At 40.6% G+C, this 20,585-nt stretch overlaps 1 protein-coding gene across 6 annotated transcripts in view; it reads left to right on the top strand.

Annotated features, from left to right (window-relative positions):
- LOC134872225 (RIMS-binding protein 2-like) overlaps nucleotides 1–20,585 on the top strand; it is a 65,653-nt gene that overhangs the window by 5,466 nt on the left and 39,602 nt on the right. For all 6 annotated transcript variants that reach the window (XM_063895426.1, XM_063895430.1, XM_063895429.1 and 3 more), the window contains exons 3-4: nucleotides 18,868–18,975; nucleotides 20,238–20,366. In XM_063895426.1, the coding sequence (XP_063751496.1) occupies nucleotides 18,868–18,975; nucleotides 20,238–20,366 (237 nt within the window). The remainder of the gene's footprint in view (nucleotides 1–18,867; nucleotides 18,976–20,237; nucleotides 20,367–20,585) is intronic.

Here is a 20,585-nt window from a genome sequence, read left to right as displayed (position 1 = left end):
AACATCATTCCAGCGTCATCTCCATGGAAACGAGCCCTAGTCGCGGTAGTGATTGGGCCCTGGCTCAAAGCTTGCCTTTTTGTGATAGGCCGGTGGAAGCAGTCCTCCCTACCCCCTCCTCACAGCGACACTCGCCGTCTTACACACACACGCACACATTTCTCCCTGCATCCTCTTTCTTCACCTTTATTGCGCTGTAACCGAGATGGGATTAACCAGCCTGTCGAGTCTTGTTGCATCTGGATGAGATGCTTTTTGACACAGCAGCATCAATGAGGACGGACTCCCAGCTGAAGATGCAACATGCCAGCCATATCTCAGCGTCACTGAGAGAACGGGGACCGGATTGAAAACCTCTTAGTTGAATCGTTCTCTTGTTTGTTTGTTTTTTTCTCCATCGAACATCTCTTCATGTTTGCAATTTCGTTTGGGCCTCCATGCACTGTTCCAGCGTTACGTACGTTAAGTGGACTGGTGTGTCTTTTCCGTTTTCTGGAAGTAGACATGACGAACCCCCGTCAGACGGCAGAGCAATAAAGGCATGAAGAAAGTGTCTTTGACAGTGCAGTGAGCAGGACTCTGGATCTGAATGAACTACAGAAAGCTCAAGAATGCTACCAGGACGATGACTTTCACTGAATTGCCTTCATCACACAAGGCCAAGAATATGTAAGGTCCCTGTGGAGCTGATTGTCCTCATTTTGGGAAACGTCACAGCGCAGAGAGGAAGGGGGACCTGATTTATCTTTTCTAGGTTTTCCCTCGATGTGCCACACAGACTCTTGCTCTAAAATGGTTTAGGCAAGGAACTTCACCAGTGCTGTTTTTGTTAAACTCTCACTTTACAAGGATTTACATATTTGGCGCTTAAGGTTGAGTGACTGACAACCATGACAACAACAGTCTTTTGCCTAGCTTCAGACAACTCACTTCAGCTGTAAACAAACCACTACAGCTTATGAACTGCTGGAGAAAGGAAGGACAGAACAGAAGGACAGTGACATCTTTATCATTTTCAAGTCAATCGGTCACAGCTGATTCTCCCCCAGCAAATGCAAAGTCTGAGATGGCTCGGTCTTGGCCGGGCACCTCATTTCGTCATATTGATCCCGTCTGCGCTGTTTAACTTTGACACAGAGTGATGTATGACCTGTGCACTCGGCCTGAGCAGCCAGAGCCTGCACCAGCACACACAGACATGGAGAGCAATGAGGTGGACCAAGCTCCCGGGCAACAACAGTCGGAGTTGACGGGGCCCGAAGAGCAGGATAAGCAAAATGGGCTTGTGGACAAGGCCATCCCAACCACAACTAATATCACAACTACGTCGTTGCTAGGGAAAAGGCACCACTCACTTTATGCAAACCTCAATGGTTTTGAAGTTGAAGGTGTACGAAAGGTGAGTGAGGAACATTTGATGTGTTTCCAGGATAACTTTTGACTGTTGACCTTAAAATGTTTGGGGCCTGGAAACATCCAAGAGGCGTCCCACTAGCAAGAGGCATGTATTATAGGATTCTCAGTCTTTAACAAAAAACATTTTGATGGCAGCTTTTCTACCCATTATCTAAACTATGGTTGTGGATTTTAAATTACAAACTAAAATATGGTTGAAATATTTTGTCTTATAGTTACAGGATTAGGAATGCTTTTACACTTATATATTTTAGAACAGATAGCTAGAGTATTGTTGGTGTTGGATCGCAGCGCTGCAGTAGAAACAGATTGTTGTCACATATTACGCTGACCTATTGCAACCTTGTCCTTGATTTCACACCTCTCCATATCCTGTTAGCAGAGAAGATCCAATTAATCATAGCCAATTGAAAATCAATTGTAAACCCATCAGAATACTATGTATCTGAAGGATGCTCATGTTGCTTGTAAGATTAGACATCGCTGTAAATAGTCACAAATAAAACTGTCCAGTATACTGTTTGTATCATCTTGATTGATTGATAGTCTAGCAGGCCTAAACACAGGAGTTAGATACAGTATAATGGTTGCAGATAGTGTACTGTGCAGAGCAACACATGAGAGCAGCTGACTTAACTTAAATCCACATACACAGCTTTATCTGTTTAGGTCTTTTCTTTTGACATAGTCAGATAATGTTTAGCGGTTGGATAACTAGTTTACTACAAGCATAGTTGTTTGAAGGGGCCTGCCAGATAACATTCGTCAACATTTTTACCTTTATGTTCCTGCTCTACTAAAAAAAACCTTTTCTATCACCAATTCTTCCAATTCTCCTTTCTTCCTTTGTGTGTTTGATTGAATATTGCTTTAGTTTAGTTAGATTTTCATCATCCTCCAAGGTGGTTTTGTGTTTGCTACATTGCCTGCTATTTTCCCCCACCATTTCATTTCCAAAGCACCACAATCGTAGTAAAAGCCCTGTCAACACAACACAGGAGAAGATCTGTGGTCACACAAGCTGGGAGAGGGCTTCAAATTATGCATTAGAATTAATTATTTGGCTATTTAAGCCCAGTGGGGGCTGGGAGGGGGCTGCCACTCTTATATTATTGTCCATAATTACACCATTAGTTGCAGCAGGGGGTACCTTGATTGTCATTTTTGACAGTACCTACAATTGATGACGTTTTTTGACCAAAATAATGATATGTTCTGCAAACCAACCTTTTGCTTTTTTAATAGGCAATTGGGCGGGTTTTAAGTGGTGTGTGTATATATAGAAAGATGGCTTGTGTTTCTGTGTAGGATGATGTTAATCATAATAATAATAATAATATATTGTGTTTGTCTTTGTATAGCACACTTTAAATACAACGTTTTCTCAAGGTATTTCACAATGATATGGGGAGAAAGAAACAAACTAAAATGAAATAAAAGCTACCTACGGATCATATTTAAAAAAAACATTAATCCAGTGTATCTGAGCCGGCAGAGCAGAAAGCTTATCCATACACTGTGTTCCACATAGTGCTGTTAAAGGACTGTCTTGGTTTTATTGATTGATTAAACGTTTGGTTATAATTTTAAAATTCACAGGAAGCCAATCTTGTGTCCTGGGTTCGAATCCCACCTGGGGCCTTTGGCTGCATGTTGTCCATCCTCTCCCTATTCCAGTCTATCATCTCTGTTTAATAAAAAGTCAAAATGGCCTTTCTTTAAAATAATTGAATGAAATGTGTAGAAGTTGGCTGTGGGAGAAGTAGGGATTCACATTTTACTGTTTCGATTTTGTGATTCCTACTGTGTGCATGAGTGTGACAGACCTGTATCTCATCTTCATTGAGGGAATCTTTAGATGTTTGCATGCCTTTGTCATTATTATCATTTATTCAGTCAACATCCTTTTGCTTAATTGTTTTATGCCTATGACCAAAATTGTCTGATTTTAAAAAAATATCCAACCAGCCATTTTAACTGCTTAATTTACTCGGTGTGACTATTCCAGTTGCTACAGCTGCATCTGTCCTCTATAACCATTCTACAAAAAACTGTATTAGAAGAGTGGATCCTGTGAAGGCTAATGAGCGTGTTGACTGTGCGGTCCTCTGTAGTCCCAACTCTTAAACACCTGTCTACATACCATATGGCTGCCTCTCCAATGATTGATGATGATCAATAACTCCAGTGGAGACTATCCTCCTAATCCACCCTTTATTTATCTGTGATTCCTCCAAGTGATTGTGAAACTAAGGCACAGTCTGAGCACCTTCTTGAAAGTGATCTTTGTAAGTTGTTTTTATACTTTCTCTGCAGGAGCTAAGAATCTTGTACTTTTGCCCAAACAGTCTCCAGCCGCTGCACAATCTGTCACTGTAAAGTTATTGGTGAGTCTTTAGAATACCTGATGAGATCCTTTGACTTTGGAGACTGTGCAGGCATGTTACAGCTCTGACAAAGTGCTGAAGCAGCTCTTTGTTTGTACTGTAGTTGGGGCCACTCTATTCACCTTAACCTCAGCTAATTCAGTTATATCCTAAACATAAGAGTATGTGTTGTCAATCTAGCATCAGCTACTCTGCTTTTTAGCCTGTAAATAAATGCTATGTTACCTTGTCAGCACGTCACCTGTCCTACTGTGGATATGATGACAAAATTGATGCTCAGCTAAAATCCTTGAGAGCTAGATTTACCCTGCCATAAGCAGCTATAGAACAGGTCCAGTCAGATCTCTCAGTGTAGAAAGGTGGTGTTGAAAGTCAGTTTGGTACTGAGCTACTGCTAAATTTAGAGGGTTGTGTTCACCAACGACCCAGTTTGTACCTCTGGGAGAACTTGAAGTGGAGCAGTGTAAGGATGTTTTTATAGCGTTTTGCTACAACTAAGTCTTTGCTCCCTTCCAACCACTTTGTTGGACCTTTTTTATTGGTTGATTTGGACAATTGACTCCTTAGAAATACATATATTATTATTACTATTATAACCCCCCCTCCCTTTTCTTCAGGCAGGAAAGCTAATCATACACTGAAAAAACACTAAAATCAATATTGTGTTCATTTAATCTCTAATACCGTCAATATTACACACAATACACATTATTATCTTACTCCAATGGGGTCAGTGGTATGTATTGTAGTCTTTATGCTAAGCTAACAATAGTGTGTGTGTGCGTGTGTGTGTGTGTGTGTGTGTGTGTGTGTGTGTGTGTGTGTGTTACTGGCCAGCCATGTTATGACTTGTGAATAATTGATAGAGCAGCGCGTGGGGATTCTCTAGAGTATTGGTCTCTCACTCTCGCAGCCCAAACACCGCTGTCTGTCTGCCGTCTGGCTGAGTCTTTCTCCATGGAACACGAGTCTAACACTGTGTCCGCTGTCGGGTTCGCTCACAGCTGTGGAGCCAGGACCGCGGGGCGTCTCTTCCACAGTACATGCACTGTATGTCTGATGCACATAATGTAGCCTGTTGATCTGTGGCAGTGTTTTCCCACTATTGCTTACTGATTTGCTGTGCCAAAAAAAGAAATGTGAGGAAGGCTTTGAAGCTTTTCTAAAGCACTGTTGAATATTAAAATGTGACTCACGTTTAACGACATGGTTTTGGTAGTATTAGAGATGCTTTTAGAGGCCTCTCAAGGTACCATTTATTGTTTCCCATTTTCTTGTCACTTCCCTCTAATACGCCTATAGCACTTAATTATGACACCTAATTCACATTGAATACAAATGGTCCACAAGTACCAATTAAGTAGGAGATAGTTTCTGTTAAACCTCTGTTGGGGTGTCTGGCTCATGGGGTGTCTGGCTCTTTGTCCTCATTTGCTAGCCTGCATCCAGACAGCGACATCTTTGGCTTTCTCCAAGGTCTCTTAGGTGTCTGTGACATTCCTGCGTCATTTGGGCCAGCTCCCAAACTGCTGGCGAGATTAATCCCATGATTACCTGCGTCCCCTCTCACAATGGGAAATGCTTTTTGCCTTGAGGAAAGGGAGACTCATTTTGTTGACCGACTGAATGTCAACAAAGGTCACTTTCATTACTAGAGTGTCTGCCAGATGTGCATTTATTGAACGTGACTCGGAAAGGGGGTGTTGTGGAAAAATGTAATAGTGTCTAGAAATTTGAAAAGTGCAACATTGTTGTAAGAGATGTATTAATCATCTTGGCCCTCTGCTGTTCAGTGTGTTTGTTTTATTAATGGCTCTGTCTGCTGGAAACATTTCCAGCCTGGTGTTCCCCGTGTTTTTCAGAATGAATCCTCTTTCTCACATGGTTCCTGGTAATTACAGGGTTTCAGGTACTTGTAGTTATTTTCAATATTCAGAAATGCACAATTAGTTCATTAAGGAACTTTTTAATCTACGTTTCACAACTGCCATGGCAATGCCAAAATAGGTGGTGCAAGTGTAGGCCCAAAAACTCCAACAGGATATCACTATATAGCATGTTTTCTGTGGATTTCTTAATATATAAATAACACTTTATAAAGCTCATTGTTGTTACCCCCTCTGTGCTTTAAATACTTAATTATTTTCAAATTTTTTTAAAACTTTTGTGCAAAAAATCAACATAATACTTCGTCAAAATTATGTTCGTTTATATTGTGACAGAAACGGTAAAGAAAAATATGGAAAATGGACACTCCAGCAAATTGTGTGCCAACCGCAATTAAGCAAAAGAAGAAGATAGGGTCCTGGGTAAGTGACTAATACGTATACATTTGCCCGCTGTAAAGAGCTGTTATTGTCCTGTTTTAGTTGTTGTTGTAATGTTTTCAACTAGTCCAAAAAAGCCCTGAAACTGTAGCTCGGTCTTATGATTGATGTGCTCACTTTCTTCAGACGGACCTTATCCTTTCAAGTGCTTTTCCCTGCAATCTTACTGCTTTTATTCACAACACAGCACAACTAGAACTTTCTCTGAAATGATCTTGTGGTGGGGAAATTGGCGGCACAGATTTCCCTCAATATTGATCCCATTCACACAGGACCCCGGGGACAGACTTGCAATAATGGCCACATGTGGTTCTGAATATGCTAAAAATACAGAATTTGCCTCGTGGCTTAGCCTACTTCTGATATCACATGATCTGTATAAAGAAGTGCTTTTAAGGACCACCTATTAGCTTGATTTTGCTATCATTTATTGTATTGAAGAGTAATAAGGAAAAAGGAAGTGTTCACTCATATTGTCAAGGACAGTCCAATCAATATACTGTACCGTTGTCATAACAGATACAGTACTTAAATGAAGTTTGATCTGGTTCTGTCCTTTATAGTGACATAACAATAAAATAAGTATTTAAACTACATGTTGGCTGGGTACAGGAAGGGGATTTTCCAGTGTTCACTAAGAATTTGTCTCTGCTCTGGCAACTTCCGGGGGAATTTTGCAGCATTTTATCAGTGAGCTGGTGGTGAGTAGATGCTGGCTGAGGACACTGCAGTGATGACAGTGACAGAGTGGGAGGGAGGATTTTTTGGCAACGTCAAAAATGGCGACATAGTTAATGCAGCGTTTGGTTGGATGTATTCTTTTGTAATGGCTGAGTGCATTTGCTTACGGAGGTCAGCCCAATCTGTAGAATGAAACTGGCTGAGTGGTGTGCCTATGTTTTTTAATTGCTAACTTTAATTGTTTTTTATTAAATCTCCATTTTGCAAAGGCAGTCGCATAACTCTTTGCCCTGCACCTATACTGCCAAAAAAAACTTCAATGCCAATTTTAATGTGTTTTTAAAATTGCTTTTCTACACCTCACATCATGCTGACAAAGTGGCAAATGAACCATATATTTTGAGAAATACAATATTCAATTCAAGAGTCAATATGTAATAAAATGTAACTCCGTAGGCCATAAACAAAGCGGAGTTGTGTAAACGAGGATGCATGCTCTTTGTCCATGCACTCGAGTATGTCTTCCTAACACTTAAATCCCAATTATGATAACCTATGTGTTTTTAAATATTAAAGCAGTAAAAGCCTTTCTAAGTGGGTCTGTTTTGCCATGCCAGACATAGTCAGATAGCGGTGGTCGAGGGGCTTATATGCATATGCAATTCTCTTTGACAAGATTAAGGGTTATTTTCTTATGAAGCTCTAGGGGATTGAACCTGTGGAGGGTCGGGGGGAGAAACAAATCATCTCGGCTGCATACTGTCTCCCCTCTATCCATTTTCTGCTGACACTGCGCTAAATGGAATAATCTAGCGACCCCTCCTTCTGTTCATCTTTCAACTTTTAAAAAGAGCAGATGTTCTCTGTATGTCTGACACCTTATTAAGCCCCTCGAAAGCTCAGGGGAGTGTGACGTTTTTATTTGTGGATTGTGAGCTGATGGGGCAGCCATGCTAGTTTGTATTATCTGTATCTATAGGGCTTGTAATGCGTTTTAAGAAGAAGCTCCAAGTCTTAATGGAGACGAGATCTGAAGGATGATGGGATGCAGTATCATAATTAATGTGACACCATGTATTGTGAATGCAAAACATAGCTACCATGGCTTCTAAGTTGATTTCTTAACTTGGATTGAGCATGAAATCGCGACTGGCAAACGATTAATTGGCCACATGAGAATAGATCATGAGCATGGATGTATTAAAATAACTCCCGTGGACCTGTTTGTTTCTATTAAAGCTGCTAAGTGGCGATGAGGCCAAAATAACCTGACTTTTGAGTAAAATATTAGACATTTCTGGGGTTTTGGACACAAAGCATGCACTCTAGATTATTTTTTTGAGCATTTTTCTAGTTTTAATCAAATAAAAATAAAACTGACTTTCTCAGTGATCGTACTGGGTAAAAAGAAAAGAATCTGCTGAGTCACAGGTTTTTCTTGATGTTAGTCAATGAAAATGTTTTCAATGCTTGGTGCTAATAACATCATGGAAGTTGTAGTACCACCATTTGCCCTCTACAAAAATGTCCTTCAACGACTGGCCCATTCCTCAGGGCTTGGACACAAGTCTCATGTTTGGAAAGCCCATTCCGGGATGTAACTTGAATACCACGTAAAGGTTATTTTATGAGATGTATGCACTTGTTATGGTCTACACATATTGGAGGCAAAAGTCACTAACAAGCATTTCCAGACAGTGCATTTCATTTTTATTTTTTTTGCACAACCTCACCCAGAGGACGTCATGAGGGGCAGTGAAGGTAGATGGCTGGATGCCTGGGGGGAGTAAAGGGGAGTCTCGTGTTGGTTCTTTGTTCTCTAACGCAGTAAGAGAGACTCCCTAATCTGTCACCGCCAGGTACCCCGGGGGGTTTAGTTGTGATAAATACAGGAGGGGGTTTGGAGGACACTTAAGAGGGCTTCTTCATGACTTATATGAGGACAGGGAGAGAGCGGCTGTTAATAACCATACCTCGGGCCCAAACTGCTTTTTGGTTCTTTTCCGTTAAAGAGATATTTCTCTGCTTCGTTTGAGACCACTGCAGATAGCAGCTCCCTGTTTACTAACTAGAAGAAGGTTTTGCAATTCCACAGATGTAAATTAAGCTAAAACAGTTTTGCGTCCTATGAACAAGGTGGAGATTGCCTCCTTGACCACAGTAATAAGAAAATAACCCCTTGTTTTAAAAACGTATAGAAACTAGAAGGCTCTTGGAGAGCGCTGACTTTCGCCAAACGCCCGCAATGATTCACAATGTTAATACAAGTAGCAACAAAAGTGTTGATCCACCCTCTAAATTGGATTTGTCTGAAAATGTAATGTGTTCTCTTCTTTTCACCAAGTTCCATCAGAAATAAGACCAGTACAGAAAAAATTTACCTGAACCAAGAACATAACGTTTTAGCGCAGCGTTATAATATTACCAGAGGATTAGAGACAAACATGTCTAAGTGTTATTTCCATTGGAAAATGAATGTGCACAGACAGGAGAAGGAGAGATTTAACTGGTAATAAAGTAAAACGACTAGTTAGTATTCTATTGTAACTCAAAGTGTCCTGGAGATCAGAATGGAATTATGTGGGGTCATTTTTCTGAAAATACTTAGAACTTTTCTAGCTTTTTTAATATTTGTCTTTCCTGCTTAGTCATTCTATTAGTCATTAAGTCATTAGTCAGTCGTCCACATTTGTAAATACTTTTTAATCAACATTGCCATTGTGTAATATATATTGTCAATATAAAACCTTACAATATTGCACAAAATCAATATCAAGGAATTTTGTCAAGAATATCTTGATATTAGATTTTCTTCATATCGCCCAGCCCTATCCTGACAGCAGAGCACTTCAGGAAAAGTTGTTGGGAAACCACTGGTGTTGTCCCGTAGGAGAGAGAGATAAAGAGTCATTGATTTGGCTCTAAATTGTAACGCTTCACTGATACTGTGAAGTCCATTAGTATCCACTTCAGTAGAAGGGTTGCCATTGCCTGTCTAGGCTGGTTATAGTTTTTCTGTCTCTCGTCTCCGCTAGTAATTGAAACAGTGTTCAGGTCACAAGTCTGTGTAAGGGTGGGGTCTATGGGAGTAGGAAGTTCCCCTTCCATTATTACTGGGAGTGGACATAGACTGGACTAATGAAGACATATTTACAGATTCAGCAGACTGCCTACCAATCCTCAGAGCGACACTGCTGCATGAAACTTACAGCCTGTGCAATTTTGAAAATTAATAAGGAGTGTTCGGAAATGGAAATCTAGGATGGTCATTACATTTTTCCAGAAGCTCTTACAGTAATTATATTTGAGAAACTAAAGGACTTACAAAGCAGCCACCATTCGTGGCAGTACTTGGACATGTTAAGAGCAATACAATGATTATCCAAATTCAACAATAGCTTTTATTTTTTCAATGCTGTTTTGATGCTTTTTCTGAGTATGCAGGCAGCAGACATAATGAGTTGCAGTTAATTGTTGCCACTCAGTCAGTACATTTTTCCCTCCAGGCCTACCCAAAACTAAGCTTTGTGTTTCGGCAGGAACTGTAAAAGCACTGGAAATAAATGTGTTTTTATTTATTCAAGTCCAGTACCACCATTTGGTATAATTAGTGGTATGTTGGTGCTTTGCTAGTAGCAGACCCTGGTGTCACATCGGTTGCGGTTGTGATAGAAAAATGTATAATTGCCATGATGTGGTTTTAATACTGCCACTTTAGATATCATGTCCAACAAAGAGTTAAACAATGGAAAAGTGTGTGTGTGTGTGTGTGTGTGTGTGTGTGTGTGTGTGTGTGTGTGTGTGTGTGTGTGTGTGTGTGTGTGTGTGTGTGTGTGTGTGTGTGTGTGTGTGTGTGTGTGTGTGTGTGTGTGTGTGTGTGTGTGTGTGTGTGTGTGTGTGTGTGTGTGTGTGTGTGTGTGTGTGTGTGTGTGCGCCTGCCTATGTCTGTGTCTTTGTCTTGCCGGCTCCTTAGAGGCTTACGGGGGCACGGTGGGGGGGGGTCTCTAGCTGTCAGCTAATAACGCTGATGTTGGCGTTTCTGTGAAAACCAGACTGTAGACATTTCCATACGCCTTACAAAAGCCTGCCGTACATCCCAGACAAAAGGACAATCTAGTTGTGCGTCCCTGAGAATGTCAGGATAAATCCATTGTTTAGTGATCACTTGAAGTCCCCTGACATTTAAAATGTATTCTCTATTTTTCTTTAAAATAAGATTGTACTTATTGTCAACATTTCCTGCATTTATACAAAAATACTCTTATTTTCTTTCTGCCAAATACACTATATGAAACGACTACTGCGAAGAGTTTTTTACATTTTCATGAACAGGAAGAATCCCCCCCACATGTTTACCCTTTGTGTCCAATGAGAGCGTGTTTCTAGAAGGTGAGGAAAAAACAACAAAAGCAATGTATCCTGTCCCTGAAAGCTAGATATTATAAATCAAGAAAAAACAAGCAATGGAATAAACATCTTCAATAATTTGACGGCACTTTGACAGTAAAACAATAATATTAAATAGCTGCGAGTCATGCAAAACATTCCAGGTATTTGATAATGTTTTCTCCATTTGCTCATCTTTTGTTTCTGTGTTTTCTTGCAATTCTTTCCAGCTGTTTGGGCCACCACAAGATTGTGTGAACACCTAAAATGCAACAAACAGTGAGGTTTTAATTACCCTTTGATATTAAAAACACTCAAATGATGTTGTTTTGGTTGACGTTTACAACTTCATTTTATGATAAATGGGACTACAGTGACTCAGCATTGCTTCATTTGCTAACAAAGCCAGTAACAATCTGCTGCGACATTGTGAAGGTAGAGCTCGTCTTCCATTAGGTGTACTTTGAGTTTTGAGAACAAGTGGAACCTGCAACATTGTTGTTCACGCATTAAGATCTCCTAAAGAGAAGGTGTCAGTGTCACAATGAAAAAGGATTTTCTCTTAAATGCTGTTTTACGGACCGAAAAGTTCCGCCTTCTTTGCCATAATCTGAGTAAACCCAAAGTGATTTAACAACTCTTTTTAAGTAGAACGAGCATCAAGGAGTGGTGATGTGACAAACAGCTGAGTCAAGGTTTTTTCAAAGCACAAAATATCTCACGCACCAGTTATCAGTGGGAGCTCAGAACTCATCCTTTCATCAGCTGCAGTGGCTCTCACAGCAAAGACATCACCAAGATGGGAATTGGACAATTTTGGCTTACTCTGCTGTTCATTTATGTCTTTATATAATCATGTCTTAGTTTGCATTTCAGATGAAAACCCACCTAAGGAATTATGAATGGAACCAACAAAAAAATGTTAAATCACATATAGTAATCAGCTTTACGCAGTGGTGGAAGCAGTACTCTGATCTGTAATGCAAGTAGCAATACCACAAAATATTCTCGAAGAAGAAAAACTCTTGCATTCACAATCTTAAATTCTAACGTTTTGGCATTACCAGTAGTTATGGGTAATAGCCCTTTTTAGAATCTTAAATAATACATTTAATTATGATAATTGATCCATTATGTGTCAAACAAAGCTAGTAAAAGTGGCACCTATTAATAACAGTTGTTTTATTTGTATAATGCTGCTGAATATCTACATCTTAATTATGTACCTATTTATAATTATAATTTTATTTATATTTGTATTAGCTAAATATTGTAATCTATAAAGTAATTTACGCTGCTATAAAAAAGTCTATTGGAATAAGAGGTTTAGTATTTGCTTGTTCAAAAGTAGCAGAGTATAACTATGAATTAGAATGAAATGAAAATACTCTGGTACTTCAGTACAGTGTTTGAGTAAATCTCATTTACTTCATTTCACCGCTGGCTTATCCATACTGACAACTATTGATACAATAAAAAATAAATCAAAAAGGCTTTTGTTACATGATGGTGTGCTCGAGGCCCTGCAGGCTGTGGACAGTATGCTAAACAGTGTCAGTACAGTAAGTGTTTTATAGTCCTCTCAGTGATCTGCTTGTAACCACCATGATGCAGACAGATTCACACAGTGCAGAGGGAGAAGGCTCCATTCAGCCCGTCTGCCCTGCCCACGGCTCAGCCTCTCCTGACAGACGTTTGTGCAGAGGCCCCTGCCCTGCTGCTGCTGAGCTGCATCTGCCTCGCTTACTGAGCCAGGCCAATATGAGCTACAACACTGCTATGAGAGGGGGGAACCGGCTGAATACTAATACACTGGCCCTGAGTGGACCTCGCCACCTGCAGCCCTTTTCTGTTGCAGGAAATGAAGCAAGGGCAGGATGAGTTTTTTAGTCCGTAAGAAGCCTTAAGAAAAGCCCTGGTGTATTTCCGTGTGATTCCAAGGGAACAATTACAAGACATGGACGGGTTCCAAGATCATTAGAATCCGAATGGAGGCATGCGGAGACTGGTTCACTCTGGCTAGCCTTCCTCTGAGGTGATTGATTGGGCTTTAGTATCGCCGTCCTCAGAGGAAGACTGGGACATTGGGAACGGCTCCTTTTGAACTGGTAGTCAAACAACTCTGAAGGACACTGAGGCTCTTCTGAGGGAAAATAAAAACTTGAAGCTGCAACTATTTCTGCTAGTTGAACTGTTTTAGTGTCACTACAATGACTTGAAGTGGTGTTGTATGTCCTTTTGCCATTTGTATACTTTAATAATAGCACCCTGTGGTGTTTCACCTATAACATCGCTGTGTCTGTACTTTTATAAAGTCATCTAGAGGCATTTTTATATAACTGTCATTAAGTCCTTTTCTATCTTATGTGTAGGAGGGTTGTTTGAGTTCTTCAGTCCTATTTTTAACCTTTTTATTTCGCAGAACACCCTCACTTTTTTCTGATCCTGCACTAAGCCTGTCATGAAGTCAGCTGCTGTTCTAACAACCAGCAATTCAAACTGAACACTTTGTGCTGCTGCCTCATACTAAAAAAGCTTTCCACTGGTATTCAAACCTCCCCATTTCAAAGATTCCACCCTCCAGAGGAACAAACAAGACAACCCCCTCTTACTTTCTTATTTTTTCATTCTGAACTTGTTCTTTTTTATTGATTTTACATTCTTGAATTATAAGTAATCTCGTTGGACTTTGAGAAATTGGGATGGACAGTTATTACAACTAGTGCAGTGCTTTATTTTTGGAGAATCGCTGATATAACTTCAACCTACTTTCGTGACGGAGCCAACACTTTGGCTGTCTGACTCTGTGTGTCTGAAACTGCAACTGCAGTACTAAACTGTAAATTCTTATCCATGGTGTTGGCTGCTTATTCCGCCTCGGATATGTCTTGTGGCATATAAAAAACACAATTATTTGGAATTTGACCAGATTTATTTACTTCGACTTCTACCATATAACTACCATTACCATACGTTAGATAAATCAAACCAAGACAGTTTAATAAGCAGCGTCCTTGAAAAATTCATGCTTCATCAACAAAGCAAATAGTCTGCTCCTAAAGTGCTGTAATACGTTTTTATGACAAGCTATACACTTTTGTAGCAGCTTCTACATCATCTGATGGAGAGGAGAGGGAAACTTATACAGTGTTCTACAGGGTGAGCAAGTTTGAGTGCGTGCATACATGGAAGCTCACAGATAATGGATTCGAAATTGTATTACAGAAGCCACTTAATGTCAAAGCATCAGAAATGACTATTACTAATATGCATTGTATTTAACATTATGTGTTTTTTGCCCAATACTATTTTGGTTATTACATTCATCCCAAAACAACGTGCCAAATACTCTGCGTCCAGTTGATTATTTTGTGCTTTATTTTTCTCATAGTGCCTTTTCAACCTCAACCAGAGCCCAGTCTGCTCTGTTTGGTTAGCTGGCTGACTCTGTTCTGATTGGTCAGCTACATAGAGATGTCCCCCCCCCTTACGCAGCATACACACGGTTCCTTTGCGTTGACGCTTGCCGGTGGGCGTGTCTTGTGCTTGGGGTTAACGCAACCAACAACCAATCACATTAATCTCCTGCCCCGGACACTCGGTTTGATTGGCTAGCGCTTGTACTAGCATATTTGCATATGCGGGATTTGATTGACTGGCGCTTCCGTCGGAGCTTGAAAAGTTGAACTTTTCTCAACTTTCACCGCGAGCAATAGAGCCAAAGCGAGGCAACGGAACCACAATGCAGTTGGATAAAGCTTGACGTCACCCCATTCAAAGTTAATGGGAAGGTGCATCAACGCAACGGAACCGTGTGGACAGGCCGTTAGACTGTGAATGTGTGTAAGCGCTAGCCAATAGAAGTGCAATTGTTGCATAGTGATGTCATTATGTTTTTGATGTAAACAAAGGAATCCAATGGAGGCTTTTTAAGCAGGGGGTGTATGGGAGAAACTCCTTCTGGAGGGAACTTTGGGATTTCAGCCTTTGCACAAAGTATACATGCACAAAAACCTGTATAACACGTTACAGGAAAGGGAAAACCCAAAAAAGTAAAAAAGGGCCCCTTTCAACATTTGATGCGCAGTCATTCTCAACAAAAAACAATGAGACGACATTTTGTTTTAAGGGATTTAAGCTGGTGTCAAGATGTGCCCAAAGAGAGCATTCAGGTTTTAAGGGGAACACTCCTGCTGACTCACTCACTGCCTGTATCGACTATAATTGTCGTCCATGAAGCATCTTTTCTGCCTACAGTGTCAAATAGTGATCACATCTTCACTTTGGATGCAAGCTTTTCAAAACTTATTTAGACCGTGCTGAAAATGTACAAAAGCCTTAATTTAGGAAACTGGCAGTGGGTCTTGCCATGACCACATTTTTGTTGTGTGATTTTCCTCACCAGATAATTTCAATTTTCGAGTTTCCCGATTGCCCATGAAAACATTTGTCTTCTCTGGCAGGAGTTTGTTGCCCACGAAGCAAATATTCAGTTGTACCATCACAATAATACTGGAGGATGAACAAGCTAGAGCCTCAGGTGCTGGTTTAGTAAACAGCTGGTCATTAGTGTTTGCTAAAGTAAAAGGTACAGTAGCATTAAGAAAACCCTCCAGAGAGCCACTAGATCGGCCATCATGTGCAGTTACCAAGACAACATAATCTCAAAAGATGACATCACATGATTTTTTTTCTTCTCATGTTGTCTTTTGTGATGTTCAAAGCGTGTCAAAGTGAGAGAGGGCTATTTCAGGTTAGTAATGAGATCCCAGGAGTATTAATGGAGACAGGTTTACTGGTGTTCCACATGTGGAGCCATCTGTTTGCTTTTGTGCTGTAACACAGAGGCACTCTCCTACATGTGTCTGGACACTACAGTAGCAGGTAGCATTAGGCAGTATAGGGGGTTGCAGTGATGACGTATTTTTAGGCCAACCTCGAGGTTAGCATTGCAAGTGCTTCCTTGACAAAAAGCAAGGTTTGTTTTCTTTTTGAAATTTAGGGGAAAATAAGATCTGTTCCTCGTTTATAATACTGAGTCCTTTTGTTCAGCATGAAAAACTCCACATATTAACACCATTTTTAGAATGATTTTAAGACATAAATGCTTTCGTCCAGAGGGAAAGAGATAACGTTAGGCTACAAACAAACTGCATGACGGTTGCACTCCTGAGCTTCTCAAAGCTAATGGTGGCTAATGTTCAGCGTGTTGACGTCACATTCAGGGAAGGTTATATATTGCTGTTTGTATGACACAGAAGCTTCAGACACTTACTACCTGGTTATTCAGTGACATATTTTGTGAAGTTGCATAAAACCTGAACACAAGTTTATTGACCACAGGACTTATTTCAGGCATTGACTTCAAGGCAAGAGAACCTAAATAGGTAAAATGCTAACTCATTTCCAGGTTCCATTTATTGATGTCAATCCTGCATCACTCTATTACCTTTTTGTTGAGTGTGTCTCTCTCTCAGGACAAACCCTCCCTTTACCTCCAGCTTATCTGTCCATCCTGTCTGCCCATCTGCTGTCTCTGCAGACATTACACTGATGTTTGCCAGGTCTCCTCTCTTCCTTCTGGGCTCATTTAGAGCATCCCTGTCTCTGAGGCAGGCTGCCATCCATTCCCCTTAAATGAAAGAGCAATCTGAGGTTTGCACCACTTCCATGTTTCCTCCACATGGACAACAAATGATGACAGTGTTGATCACCACATTAACAATCTGCCACATTGACGGTGTGCCACATCGACTGCTACTTTGTAGAGCTGTCCATTTACTAACAGCTCACAACATAACAAGCTCAGGGCTGTGACACTATATACAGTGGGGCAAAAAAGTATTTAGTCAGCCACCAATTGTGCAAGTTCTCCCATTTAAAAAGATGAGAGAGGCCTGTAATTTTCATCATAGGTACACTTCAACTATGAGAGACAGAATGAGAAAAGAAAATCCAGAAAATCACATTGTCTGATTTTTAATGAATTTATTTTCAAATGATTGTGGAAAATAAGTATTTGGTCAATAACAAAAGTTCATCTCAATACTTTGTTATATACCCTTTGTTGGCAATGACAGAGGTCAAACGTTTTCTGTAAGTCTTCACAAGGTTTTCACACACTGTTGCTGGTATTTTGGCCCATTCCTCCATGCAGATCTCCTCTAAAGCAGTGATGTTTTGGGGCTGTCGCTGGGCAACACGGACTTTCAACTCCCTCCAAAGATTTTCTATGGGGTTGAGATCTGGACACTGGCTAGGCCACTCCAGGACCTTGAAATGCTTCTTACGAAGCCACTCCTTCGTTGCCCTGGCGGTGTGTTTGGGATCATTGTCATGCTGAAAGACCCAGCCACGCTTCATCTTCAGCGCCCTTGCTGATGGAAGGAGGTTTTCACTCAAAATCTCACGATACATGGCCCCATTCATTCTTTCCTTTACACAGATCAGTCGTCCTGGTCCCTTTGCAGAAAAACAGCCCCAAAGCATGATGTGTCCACCCCCATGCTTCACAGTAGGTATGGTGTTCTTTGGATGCAACTCTGCATTCTTTCTCCTCCAAACACGACGAGTTGAGTTTTTACCAAAAAGTTCTATTTTGGTTTCATCTGACCATATGACATTCTCCCAATCCTCTTCTGGATCATCCAAATGCCCTCTAGCAAACTTCAGACGGGCCTGGACATGTAATGGCTTAAGCAGGGGGACACGTCTGGAACTGCAGGATTGAAGTCCCTGGCGGCGTAGTGTGTTACTGATGGTAGCCTCTGTTACTTTGGTCCCAGCTCTCTGCAGGTCATTCACTAGGTCCCCCCGTGTGGTTCTGGCATTTTTGCTCACCGTTCTTGTGATCATTTTGATCCCACGGGGTGAGATCTTGCGTGGAGCCCCAGATCGAGGGAGATTAGCAGTGGTCTTGTATGTCTTCCATTTTCTAATAATTGCTCCCACAGTTGATTTCTTCACACCAGGCTGCTTACCTATTGCAGATTCAGTTTTCCCAGCCTGGTGCAGGTCTACAATTTTGTCTCTGGTCTCCTTTGACAGCTCTTTGGTCTTGGCCATAGTGGAGTTTGGAGTATGACTGTTTGAGGTTGTGGACAGGTGTCTTTTATACTGATAACGAGTTCAAAAAGGTGCCATTAATACAGGTAACGAGTGGAGGACAGAGGAGCCTCTTAAAGAAGAAGTTACAGGTCTGTGAGAGCCAGAAATCTTGCTTGTTTGTAGGTGACCAAATACTTATTTTACCGAGGAATTTACCAATTAATTCATTAAAAATCCTACAATGTGATTTCCTGGATTTTGTTTTCTCATTTTGTCTCTCATAGTTGAGGTATACCTATGATAAAAATTACAGGCCTCTCTCATCTTTTTAAATGGGAGAACTTGCACAATTGGTGGCTGACTAAATACTTTTTTGCCCCACTGTATAACCACTAGAAAACCTCAAGACATGTATTTATTTCAGCATATGACTACTGTTGGAAGTAAATATGCTATGGCATTGACAAGTATCTTTGGGACATATTTTGATTCCTTTCTCAGTTTTGTGTTTTCTTACAGTCTGACCTGAATCCTGAGACAGGAATTCTATGGAACGAAACTCGATCCCCTTTCTCTCTAAAACTATAATTGTAAAAACGATCTCTGTTGTGCTTGTTTTCCAGAATGGTACTGATTACGGGTTCCTTGTGCGTCAGAACTCTGAACTCCTGCGAGCCCTCGATGAGCTGGAGAAGACTTGTACCACACTGAGGGAGGAAAATGGCCTGCTGGTAAGACTAAAAATAATAACTGCAGTCTTTACTGAAGGCTTCCTAGAAAGTAGGCCAGGAGCAGACAGAGCCAACTACACTTTTTTAACGTGCATAGTTTCAGTTGGGTGTAGTTTATCCTGTTTTTATAAATAGATCATTATCCTGTTTCCCCATTAATCTTCTGAATGTCTTCTGGTAACACATCCAAATAGTATTTGAAGTAGGAAGTGTGCCATTTACTCAGTCCTGGGAAGTATCAGAAACAAAAGTATTATGTGATCCGACTATATTCCTGGATTCCTTTACAGTTGCATAAAAAAGATGTAATGAGATTAAGGATACATTTTCTTTAAATGGGGATAACTAGCAGAGTTACAATGTTGCAATACATTTAAAAGTGAAAGGAGTCTCGAGTGAAATCATAGCTAAACTTCCGGTTTATCATCGTAGCCTCTGGTTCAAAGAACGCTTTACATTTCCTGGATGAAAACATGCTATCATTTTGGGTTTTAAGGACAAAGGGAAATAAAAATACCGGTCAGTGAAAGCAGTGCCATCCCGCTGTTAATGACTATGATTATCGAAAGAGTAAACATCCAATTTAGTCTACTCTCATTCTTCTACTTTTTAAATATATATATATTTTTAATGCAGTAGGTGCATATCGGATTTTTTGAAGGTGCCCTACTATGCTTTTCAGGGATTTCCCTTCTATTCCCTGTAGTGAGCATGTAAATGGTCTGCAAAGACTGGAATCCCAGAGTTCCCTCCAGAGGGAGTTTCTGTCCCGAAAGGAGCAGATTGTAGTCCTTTGTTTACTTCCGTAACATAGTGAGATCACTATGCAACACTAACGCTTCTATTGGCTAGCGCTCCAACACATTGTTCTGACAAGTGAAAAGAGGGGACCTTTTAGAACATTAAAGCATGTCACAGTAGAGGCGAAAAATAAAAATATGAAACCTGAAAATGGGCTGAATATGTCCTCTTTGAACAAAAATACTCTGTATGCTGAATTGTATTTAATTTGCAGGTTTTGTAAATGAAATGAATCAGGTTGCATTACTTTTATATTGTGATTTCCCTGATTATATGTGGTTAACGTATAATTAAGGATCGTTAGGGTAAACATTTTTAAAGCAACCATCCCAGCTCTGCACTTAATCTAAAACTATTGTTCAGCAATAAGCAAAAATGAGAAAATTGTGACTTTCATGCTTAGGTGTTCATTTTTGCTGCAGGCCTTGTCTGATGATGCTATTTGTTTCCTGTTTTTTCAGCGGAAGAGCAGTGCCCCAGAGACGGAGGAGAAGGTCAGGCGGCTGAGGAGGAAGAACACTGAGCTGTCTGTTCTCGCTAAGAGGCTGGAAGAGAGAGCCCGCAAACTGCAGGAGGCCAACCTCAGAGTGGTATATGGCACAGATTAAATACATCTTACAGCCTCACTGTGAAATGCTTCTCCCACCCTTTGCCCCTACTGTGAACCAAATGCTGTGGAGGGACTCATTATCAAGCAGCACCCTCCAAATCACCACATCGCCATAATGTCCGATAATGAGTTGAATGGAATAGTTCAGCATGTGATGAATGGGAGCCTTGTTGAAAAAATACCAGCTCTCAATTAAATA

This window comes from Eleginops maclovinus, chromosome 11, assembly GCF_036324505.1.
Source record: "Eleginops maclovinus isolate JMC-PN-2008 ecotype Puerto Natales chromosome 11, JC_Emac_rtc_rv5, whole genome shotgun sequence".
In the NCBI taxonomy this organism is placed as follows: Eukaryota; Metazoa; Chordata; class Actinopteri; order Perciformes; family Eleginopidae; genus Eleginops; species Eleginops maclovinus.
This window is presented reverse-complemented; position numbering and strand designations above follow the sequence as displayed.